Below are 12,387 nucleotides of genomic sequence, written 5' to 3' on the forward strand. Positions count from 1 at the left end.
TCTCCAGGATTTTAACAATATTTAAAACTAAAAAGCAAAGTTGTTGCACTAGGCCACAGCAGTCCACGGAGTCATTTAAAATTTCAGACAGAGGCTTGTTGGATTTACTAAACATGAAGAAATTCTTAGTGCTGGGTTTGTTATAAATACAAGGCGGTTCTCGAACCACGAGTCTCGCCTGCTTTTGTGACCGCCTGCTTTTGCGATAACTGTTGGTAGAGAGGTAAATGAATTTGGCGGTTATCGGCTGGGCACGATTATCTGGCCGATGGTAACTGTACCCACCAAGTTTCATGCCCATGCAACAGTTTTTACTAATATGACCTCAGATGACCCCTGGTGGCCCTGAAATGACCTTCTAAAATTTTGGCTCTAAATGTTGACTGTACCCCTCGTGCTAAGTTTCATGCCCATAAGACAGTTTTTACTAATTTGACCTCAGATGACCCTGGTGGCCTCGAAATGACCTTCCAAAATTTGGCTTTAAATGTTGACTGTACCCACCAAGTTCCATGTCCATCCAACAGTTTTTACTAATTTGACCTCAGATGACCCCGAAATGACCTTCCAAAAATTTGGCTTGAAATGTTGACTGTACCCACCAAGTTTCATGTCCATACGACAGTTTTTACTAATTTGACCTCAGATGACCCCTGGTGACCCCAAAATGACCTTCAAAAATTTGGCTTTAAATGTTGACTGTACCCACCAAGTTTCATGTCCATACGACAGTTTTTACTAATTTGACCTCAGATGACCCCTGGTGACCCCAAAATGACCTTCCAAAAATTTGGCTTTAAATGATGACTGTACCCACCAAGTTTCATGCCCATACGAGTTTTTAATAACTTGACCTCAGATGACCCCTGAGTGACCTCGGATGACCCGTAATGACCTTCCAAAAATTTGGCAAAACCAAAGAACTATTTCATCAAAGTAATAAATCAAAACAGAAAGATGCTTCCTTTACGAGTTATCACTCATTGAAAGTGCTACTTTGCTATACTTTACATGGAAAGCGACTATCTTAAAGTCGTCATATTTCCTTAATTACATGACCCATCAAGCTGTTATTGGGATATGTGATGCACAGTTGAAAATTAATTATTAAAAGATTTGGTGACCTCAGTTGACCTTTGACCTTGTATGTGACCTTTGACCTCACGAAATTGGAAAAAAGTATGTTGCGCTGAAAAATCAAATTTGGCAATACCAAAGAACTATTTCATCAAATAAATCAAAACAGAAAGATGCTTCCTTTACGAGTTATCACTCATTGAAAGTGCTACTTTGCTATACTTTACAAAGAAAGCGACTATCTTAAAGTCGTCATATTTCCTTAATTACATGACCGATCAAGCTGTTATTGGGATATGTGATGCACAGTTGAAAATTAATTATTAAAAGATTTGGTGACCTCAGTTGACCTTTGACCTTGTATGTGACCTTTGACCTCATGAAAATCTAATCAGGTCGAGTACCTCTGGCCATAACTCCCCACCAAGTTACGTCACTGTACCCCATACGGATCTCCAGATAATCTGTTCACAAGGTATTTTGCTTATTACGCATATATTATGCAAATTAGGTACTTAATTACCATATTTTACGCTCAAAATCTAATCAGGTCGAGAACCTCTGGCCCCGCTTCTCCCCACCAAGTTACGTCACTGTACCCCATACGGATCTCCAGATAAGCTGTTCACAAGGGTTTTTTGCTTGATACGCATCAAATACGCATAAATTATGCAAATTAGGTACATAATTAGCATATTTTGCGCTGAAAATCTAATCAGGTCGAGAACATCTGCCCACGCTACTCCCCACCAAGTTACGTCACTGTACCCCATACGGATCTCCAGATAAGCTGTTCACAAGGTTTTTTTTGCTTGATACGCATCAAATACGCATAAATTATGCAAATTAGGTACTTAATTAGCATATTTTGCGCTGAAAATCTAATCAGGTCGAGAACATCTGGCCACGCTACTCCCCACCAAGTTACGTCACTGTACCCCATACGGATCTCCAGATAATCTGTTCACAAGGTATTTTGCTTATTACGCATAAATTATGCAAATTAGGTACTTAATTACCATATTTTGCGCTCAAAATCTAATCAGGTCGACACCCTCTGGTCATGCTACCCCCTATAAAGTTTCATCATCATAGCACTTACGGTTCTCAAGATAACGCGTTCACAAGCTTTTTCCGAACACACACACGCACACACGCACACACCCCCACACACACACCCCCACACACGGACACACACACACCATAGTGATTACTAAGTCTCTCCCTGAACATTCAGGCGAGACAATAAATAGAATGCTTGAAAGAAAATTTGAGAAAATTACTTAATGAAATGCATGTTGTAAACATGTTGGACATAACTCTACAACTGCATGTGCGAGAAGACTTGGATATCCTCATTTGATGGCAATTACACAAGTGACACATACGATGAACACCGACACACACCCCCACGTGTAATCGCCTCCAAACGTGGACGACGTTTAGGACTATCCAAACACAGCTGTCTGTATCAACATACCAAGGACATGTTCTGCCATTTTTGTGTGTATGAAATTTTAGCAACTGCAGACGTTTATAGCTCATGTACGATAGAGGACATAGTTTGACAATTTATACATTACACATGCAATACCAAGGACGTTCCCCCATTGCAGAGAGGTCCATGGTTTAAATGTGAAACACAAGTGTGTCCTCTCATTTCCTGGCAAACACCTACCCACACATAACACAAATGTTTGCTACCCATCTGTTCTTTTTAGCTTTAGCTTCTGATGATGGCATATTCTCTGGACACACCCAACCGCCCCCACCCCACACACACCCCCCACACTTAAATATGTTTCCTACCCACCCACCTGTTCTTCTTGGCTTTAGCTTCTGATGATGGCATGTTCTCTGGACACACCCACCCCCAACCCCACCAGGGTTCACAGATTTTGCGTCCAGGACGCTTTTTGAACTCACTGGACCCGGAAAAAGTAAGATTATTTAACCTGGATGGGTCCAGCAGGCTGTGCTTGGACCCGGAAAAAATCCCATCCAAGAAATAGAAAATATCATCATAGATCATCATTGTGCGATAACCCAGCTCAATCGGCTCACAGCACATTTTTTAACAACTTTTCATTCATAAATGTGACACGATCTGGTCCATGGGGGCCAAAGGAGGCATTTTTGAAAATTGAGTTACTGTAATTATTACGTTATACATACACTAGGCTATCATTCACTGAAAACACCAAAGGTCTAGCATACTTGGTTCTAAAGTTATGAAGTTTTTTGATGTCTACTTTCTTATGTATTTCATTGTTTTTTACTCCATATTTTTACCTTTATCTCAGTTTCAAATTTGCCGCCTTTGGCCCCCATGGACCATATCGTGTCACAAATTACATACAATTACAAAAATCGCTGCAACATGATACACACCTCATCGCTGTTTCATGCACAGATATTTGATCAGCGATACGAGGGGAACTGTGGAAGAGGTTGACTTGCGATTTTTTTCGGATCGTGCAAATATTATACGTTACAATAATAATGTCAACAAAACAAGGTCAATTCCTGGTGACATCGCAAAAACGTGTTTCAACAGAGCAAATATAATAAAATAACCAAATAATTCTAAAGATGATTAAAGCAGTGCATGTTATTAGGTACAGTAGTAATTGTAGTTCTTTATGAGAAAGTCGACCGATCGCGGCAAGTCTTCTTTTACCCAGTAATTTGACTCGACTTTGGTAAGTTTTGGGTGCCGAATTCGGCATACTTCAATATTTATCGTTTGCGCCAGTACTGACAATACATTTCTGGGTGTTTCTGAAGTTTCGTACATAAGTACAATTTGGACCCACAAAAATCAATTAGGGACCCGCAAATTTCAACTAAATGGGATCTGAATGGGTCCAGCATAAAAAGGGGACCCGGTTATTTGAGAGTAAACTGTGAACCCTGACCACCACACACTAAATGTGTTTGCTCCCCAACCCACCTGTTCTTCTTGGCTTTAGCTTCTGATGATGGCATGTTCCCTGGACACACCCACATACCCACCCACCCCACATACCCCCTCCACACACACACACACACACCCCAATATATGTTTGCTACCCACCCACCTGTTCTTAACTTTAGCTTCTGATGATGGCATGTTCCCTGGACACACCCACATACCCCCCCCCACACACACACACACACAAATGTTTTCTAGCCACCCACCTATTCTTCTTAGCTTTGGCTTCTGATGATGGCATGTTCTCCAAGCAGTTTGGACAGTAGTGGGAATCCACCTGTAAAGATACAACAAAGAAACACTCAATGATGAGCCTTGAACAGAAGGATACATTTAGCCTAATAAATAAGCCTCGGTCCAGATTCTTGATGATTGCCTGCTTTTATCAACATAAAATGCATATTTTCTTTGAAAGTTAACATTATATGTTTTTCAATGTTAAAGGATAGTTGACATGATTTCATTGCATTTTCCTCATTTTTTTTCTTCAACATTTCCAGTCTCATTTAACTTACCTTAAAGTTATGTAAAAGGCCTGTGGTCTGTACATTACCACATTGCGTTTTCCATAAGTGCCTCACAAAGTTGAGATTGGGAGGGGGTCTATTTTTGTGTGCAGAAATGGACCCATTTCTACATGTGTCATGCAAGGGTAGCGCTAGAACTAAACACTCCAGTGTCTGCAGGGACCCCCGAACTTGCAGAAAATTAAAAAGTTTGGGGTCCGGAGTAGAGTTTGGTGAGTCCGAGTTGCACAAATGCAGCATAAATAGTATGTCTGCAATAGCGCTAGATTGAAAAACTGGGGGTCTGCAGGGACCCCTGAACTTGCAGAAAATTTAAAAACAGGGGGTCTGAACTCTAATTGCTAACTTTGTTTGGGGACTTCTTTTTCCTTGACTATTTAAAGCTAGTATAGACACATTATGTTACCGTACTAAACATAATTTTCGCCTGGACACAATACTTTGCAACCTTTTGTCGAATTGTCGGCATCCACACAGAGTCACAAATGCACATATTTGTGCTGTTTACAACTGCACAAGCTGAAAGACAGACTGGGGCAGATGGTGTCAAATAAATATAGGCCTACATGTCGCTTTCAACATGAAAGAAACAGCAAATCGTTCATGAAAGTTCATCTGTGTTGGTATAAATCATGATTTTGATTTAAACTTTTGATCCAAACACAAGGAAATAATTCCTACCTCGGAATTTTCAGATGGTACTCCATCTTTCATCAGCGAGTGAGTGACTGTATCAGGTCGTGATTTTCTTGACCTTTGACCTGATAACAGACTCGTAGACTCCTGAAAGCTTGAACCGGCCCCCATCTTTGTTGAGAGATGGTTGGTTGGCTTTGATGTGAACTGCTTCTTTGACTCCACGTTGGAACCACCTGCTGTCTCTATCAAGTATGCGGACTTTATCCAAGTCCACAAAATGTCCCGCAGACTCGATGTGAATGTGGTTCGAGACCTCTGATGCTGTACTACTGGGTCTCCTGTGTTCATTGAAGACGGGGGCCGGTTCAAGCTTTCAGGAGTCTACGAGTCTGTTATCAGGTCAAAGGTCAAGAAAATCACGACCTGATACAGTCAGTCACTCGCTGATGAAAGATGGAGTACCATCTGAAAATTCCGAGGTAGGAATTATTTCCTTGTGTTTGGTGTTTGGTGTGTGGGAGACCCATGGATGTTTGCATCGATGAGTCTCTTACACACCAGGCTCTCCACAGATGGAGATGGTTGTGTATAGTTTAATTAGGTTTCAGTGTGTTTTTGCTATATGATAATAATAGTGTCATTTATTTATCATGTAAAATTGTAGTTTCATAATATGTGGTTTTTAGTGCAATTTAAATTGTGCAGTAGGCCTACATTTGTAGTCTCCCCGCTCAATATTGTAAGCCTATATGTTATCAATTTTTGTGTGTGGTATTTTAATTGATGAGAATTATTAATGTATTATTTACTATGGTTATATTATTACATTGGTGTCATATTTATTGATGTGGTTATTGTTATTTGGTGTGTGGGAGGCTCATGGATGTTTGCATCGATGAGTCTCTTACACACCAGGAATAATGTATTATTTAGTGTGGTCATAATATTACATTGGTGTCATTTGGTTTTGCATTAATTATGTTCAAGGGGCATGGAAGGCCCACGGATTGGCTCTTATGCTACATCGGTGGGTCTCTCATGCTTCTTACATAGACATCTCCGCCCATCCTTTGGATGGAGTAGGTTTTGTTTTTGCTTGAGTTTAGATTTGTTATGCCATGTATTTCTGCTGTTGAGTATAATTTTGTTTGTGTGTGGGATGTGTTTACATCGATGAGTCTCTCACATACTCTACACTGGCATCTGCATCTTTGGATGGAGATGGTTGTGTACCTTTGTATTTGGTTTCAGTGTGCTTTTTTGTTATATATGAGATTATTAGTGTAATTTTTATTATCTTGCTGTATATTGATGTATTGATGATGCCGGTGTGAGGTGCACCGACAGTCCCCCTTGGGGATTTTGTCGGTGAGCCTCTCACTGGTGTTAGTGTTACTCTTGCCATCCTAAAGTTGTTTGCTTGCAGCTGGTCTGCTATTTTTATGCATAGTATTGTTTGTATAATTCTTAAGTTAAAACCATATATTGTAAATTAAGTTTGGTATTTTTTAAATCTGTAAAGCGCATTGAGGAATCTGAGATTCACAATGCGCTATATAAATGCTGTTTTATTATTATTATTATTATAACCCAATGACATCACCAGCTCAAATTACATCCCATTGAAATACATGTAACTGATGTAAGTGGCACAAACATTACTCAATTTTCAAGAGCTTTTTATAAAATATTACAAGTTTTTCTGGGGTTTTCAAAGTTTTTCTACAGAAGTTTAAGGTTTATTCTTGAAAGCTTCTTGTGTAGAAAGTACAAGTGGAGACAGTCAAATGTTGATGAATAAAAGTAACATGCATGAGCATTTTTCATAGTCCAGAACAAATTTTCTTGAAAATCCATGCACCTGATTGGTCAGTTCAGTGCACGGGGTTGTATAACTTGTAATGTGAGCAGCTCTGCTGTGTGTACTGTTGGTTGGTGGTTTCCCAACTGTGCAATTGATCATCATGGTGGTCTGGTGTGGGTGATCCCCTGGTGTATTCTCTTAATTATTTGTACAGTGCCAATGATGGTGGAAGTTTGATTGTGGACAGACACGAGCCAATCCTGTAAAGTGGGTTTTCTTATTTCTAAACTAAAGATTTCATGATTTGTTGCGCGCATTCATCAGTCATGAGATGATTTCTCTTGTGTTAATTGATTTCAGTTTTCATGTCATACTCTATTAATGATATCAAAATGCATTGAATTTGAATGAATGATCCTAGCATTTAGGTCTAGGTCCAGAGACACTACAAAACAAACAAAAAACTTAGAAAAAAAAAAAAATTTATTTTATTTTATTTTTTTTGCAATTTCGGTACCGGTTACCCGCTTGAAAAATACGCTTGGTACAAAATTACCCGAAAATCACACCCCTACTAGACTCTAGTCATGAAAAGATTACGTATTTGTATAGTTCTCAGAAAAACTCAAGTTTTCTACCTATGGCGCTCTAGCTGAAATACAGCAAGATAATGTAAGATAGTTTATGAAAACCTGTATTTTCGCTAGAGTATCTCGAGCTAGGCAGCGTGATGGAAGCGATATCGCCAATTTTGAGGTCGCCATTGGATTTAAACACATAATCATGAAATCTTCACAAACAATTCTAAATTTGTTATGTGGTGTCAAAGCAAAATTATCTTACTCTAAAACCGTCGGGGTACGACAATGTACATTGTACCACACTGCAAGTATGTTAATATTCCATTTGTAATTGCTAACCGTGTATTTTGAATGGGGCTGTCAGTCCTGTATCTTCGCCAGCCTCGTACGTCACATGTTGCGCTTCCTACGCTGCCTGGAGCTAGGTAGCCCTAGAACTCTGGCCATAGTATCCGTTTTTACTTCTACTAGGGCCAGGCAGAGGCACTTACATTGAAAAATTTGTTGGAGATGCTTGAACGATCCAGTACAAAAAATGACAGCATTTCAATGCTTGATCGAGGTCACTAATTAACATGATAAAACCCACTTGAGAACACACAATCGCCGGTCATTTCTAAAGATGCATTTATTGGAGAAACCTGAATCGCACGCATGGTCAGTGTACTAAATCGCTGTCGTATTGGCCTGCTGAGCATGCGCATGATTCGCTGTTTTTCAAAAGTGACACGTAGGTCTATATTGACACCCTCTGTCGGTCAACGTTCTCTAGAATTGCACACATAACTTGTAGTTAGCGACAATGATTCAGTCTGGGTATAAACACAGCTTTACACAATGACTAATTTACATACCGTATTTCGTCGAATAAACGCCCCCAGGGGCGTTACATTTTCCCAAGGGGGGGCGTTTATTAGAGGTCATTTGTAGCACGAAAATTCCCGTAAAAATCATTAGGTAAACTTAAAAGTCACGCTAAAATGACGAACTATGACCTTTTGACACTGACTTTTGGTTCACTTCCGGGTTCGGATGCCGATTTTCGCCATTTATTGCTGCTACTCGCGACCATGTGAGCAACTTGGTAAGCTTACTACACAAGAAAGCATGGAAATATTGGAATTTTTGAAACATCTTGGTTGAAAAAAGTGGTGGGGGCGTTTATTTGAGGGGGGGGGGGCGACTATTTGACGAAATACGGTAGGCACAAAAGACCGTGTTCATGTACCGTTACTCAGCCAAACATGGCAGAGTAGGTCCCGGATCTTCTGTACATGTTCCTATCTCCTCAACGTTATACCTTTCCAACAAGGAAAGAGATACGAAAAGCGAACGTCTAGAGCTAGGTGTGGTCAGACGTGGTCTAATTCTGCATAAAACCGGGCAACGTTATTTCTATAGATCTGCTGCGCATTCAAATTACATTGTATTGCATCGTAATTTCATTTGTGTCTATGCTAATTATGTTTACACAACATGAACTCACATGTTTTCAAGCAAATTTGCCGATAATAGGTGATCAAAAGCGATCGGAATGTTACAAAAGTACAGATCGCATTCAGGTTACTTCATATGAGAAGATCTTTGGAAAAATATGGCATAATTTGTCATGGTGCTTGCGGAATGCTGCTATGGCATGCAGTAAAATACTAAAACGTTGCGGCAATTCATGATTGACAACTAACAATCGGCGTGTCCTTCGTATCCTCAGCTGTCAATTTCTTATCCACTCACTAATCCTTACAAAAGCTTTGACCTTTGTGTTGATTACGTAATGTAGGTATGCTAGGTGAATTCAAATTTGCCATCAAACTGCATCATTTTACATATCAAATTAAAGCCCTTGAGTAAAGAAAGCCAAAACTTAAAACATTTTGGTCATAGCACTTTCCGTAACAAAGTTACATCTTGTCAAAGATTGACTTTAGTTTCATCAAAAAGATTCTGCTAGCAAAATTCCCCAAAACGGCATTTAGGGGTGTTTCTAGATCGTAGTCTCATGGCGATAGCAGCTTTTTTTAATGGAACTGCCATAAAAATCATATATTTGGGTCAAGTTAAGTATAGAAAACATATTTATGCATGTATGTAGGTTTCCTTCACCGACCTATTCTCGAAAAAAATTCAAATTTCTATGTAAATATGCATTGTGTTTGGGCCCCGGTCTCGGCGAATTTCGCTGACTAGTAAATGTGTTAACTAAGGTTTGCCTGGGATACCTACATGTACGTAATGTACAATGTATGGAGGCAAATTGCAATAACAAGTACAATGGAATATGAGTAGGGCGGGCTCCGAGGCGGGTTCCTTCTTCGTCTTACGTAACAGTATTGTTCTCCAAAAAAAACCCGGAAGCGCTACATATGGGGCTCTAGCTGAAATACAGCAAGATAATGTAAGATAGTAAATGCAAACCTGTATTTTAGCTAGAGTATCTCGAGCTAGGTGTGGTCACGAAAGGCTACGCAAGGGTGACGAATTCAGCATGTTCGAGAGGACATGAAAATATGTTAAGATTTCTCATACATAAAATGACAACCTAATCACTACAAACGATTACCTCGTGTGATACACATCTTCCGCATCGTAACTCCAGACAGTGCTTGCAAAAGTAAAGCTGTGTTATTGCAGAACGAAGCCCACACTTGCACAAAATCTGTACACGTCCGTACTCCAAAACAGTCGCCATTTTGAGACTGGCATAAATAAAATCGATCAATATCGACTATCGATCGATCTAGTCTACGGTAGTAGACCATTTTAAATTTATATCCCCCAATAGCTCCCAATCCCTCTGACCATAAAAGGTTTGACACTATTTTGGGTTTAAGGGGTGGTGCAATAATTATGTATACCCCGGTCTGGTGAATTATACGGGGGGGCAAAGATTTTTGGCAGGCCAAAGGGAGGCGGGGGGAGCGACCCGCCCAGTGGGCACAAATGGTTGTTACTATGTTGTGTCAACGTCAATTATAGGCCTATCTAACGTCGGATGACAGTTGCCTGGTGGATGGATATGAAAGTTTTTTAACGCCAAAATAGAACGTTGGTGCGACGTCCACATTCAGCGTTGTGGCGACGTGGGCCAACGTCGATCCAACATTGACCCAACCCTAGTAAAGATGTAATCTGTGACGTTGGGCTAACATCAAATCTTTGATGTTGGGCCAATGTCATCCATTGACCAACGTTAAACCAACCATTATCCAACGTCGATCCAACGATTGGCAAATAAGCCCAATGAGACGAAAAAATCATGAAAAAAAAATCAAAAATATTATTTAGTAGCGTATATTCTGCTTACATTTTACACTTACCCACTCTCTATTTTACATCGAACACAAATTTCCTAGCTTAATTTACTCAAGTCACTTACCTTAATGGACCTACCGGGATTCTAACCAGGGACCTTCGGTTCATAAATCTGGCCCTCTACCGACTGAGCTACCGGGGTTTCTATATTATCGAAAGGTCGAAAGGGGGGATCAAGCGAACAGGGAATGAATCACTGTGTAGATTTAATATGATATTGGAGTAATTTATAAGAGCATACAATCAAAATAAAGAATTTCAAGATCAATGATCAATAACCATTTTTATCAAAGAAAACAACAATCATGACCAGATCTTACTGCGTTATATAATAAAAATTCCTTTAAAAAAGGAATGGGGCGCCCAAATTATGTGAGCTTGGACGTGATATGGTGAATTCCATGGCATGGTGTTTAGATTTGGTCCCGGGGATTTGGTATCATAATGATTTTTTCTAGGGAAGAGTAGAAGATGATCAAATGCAAGAGAAATGTGTTTGATTGGGGAAGGTGTATCACAGGACCGTTTTGGATGAAATAAATTGAATTGGAATGAAGCTGTCGTGTCAATTTGCGATTATGTGGGGTGGGGAGTTCAATTTTGGGGCATATTGTAGTGATGATATTGCTTTGGATATTGAATATTGTTGAATTTCGTTATGCAGGGGGTATATGATGGATAGTATAGAAGAGGATCTACCCTATGTTGACCAAAAGAAAAGTTTTTATGAATGTATAACGTCTGTGATACATATACATCATAACGTCTGTGATACATATACATCATCTACTTGCTAATACACTGAAAATCTAATAGAGATGAAGGATAAAAGACAATTACAGAACATTCATTCTTCATAAAAGTAGCTAAACTGCTCAAATAAAGAAAGTCCGCAGTCATGTAACCCGTCCTACACCAAAACCTGATCTTTTTATGAAAATTTGATTGATACGGTTGTGTGCAGAATCTTGTTAGCTCTAATCTGATTCCAAATTTGATACCAAACACTCAAAAGTGACAAAGACTGATACCAGTTTATGGCATTTGGTGCATTTTCAAAAGTTGCAAATCAAAACGATAACGCGGTCGAAATTGCTTAGCGTGGCAATGTGGTCAAGCTTGCTTGCCCACGATGAACCCATGTCGACTATCCCAAGTGCGCGCTTTATTCAATTGTTAATTTAAAACGCATGGATTGCTACAGTGCTTTACTGATGAATACTAGGGCTCGATGCGATCGATATGACCTAGCGGTTGTTTCGGGCTTTATCAATGGTCACGCTGTGCCATTCACCTCTATAGCTCCGCGTGGTCCATTTTTAATTTGCAACTTTTGAAAATGCACCAAATTTCATATACTGGTCTCAATCTCTCTGAATTTAGAGTTTTTGGTGGCAAATTTGGTATCAAGTTGGAGCTAACAAGATTCTGCACACGACTTTATCAATTAAATGTTCATAACACGATCAGATT

The 12,387-nt window shown here is 39.6% G+C and overlaps 1 protein-coding gene across 1 annotated transcript in view; it reads right to left on the minus strand.

Moving 5' to 3' along the window:
* LOC140171491 (dynactin subunit 4-like) overlaps window positions 1-10,294 on the minus strand; it is a 28,091-nt gene extending 17,797 nt beyond the window's left edge. The window contains 2 exon segments of the mRNA XM_072194759.1: window positions 4,258-4,328; window positions 10,163-10,294. Coding sequence (XP_072050860.1) covers window positions 4,258-4,328; window positions 10,163-10,291 — 200 coding nt within the window. The 5' untranslated portion in view covers window positions 10,292-10,294.
* Between the last annotated feature and the right edge of the window lie 2,093 nt (window positions 10,295-12,387).

The sequence above is a fragment of the Amphiura filiformis genome, chromosome 15 (genome assembly GCF_039555335.1).
Source record: "Amphiura filiformis chromosome 15, Afil_fr2py, whole genome shotgun sequence".
NCBI classification, from domain to species: Eukaryota; Metazoa; Echinodermata; class Ophiuroidea; order Amphilepidida; family Amphiuridae; genus Amphiura; species Amphiura filiformis.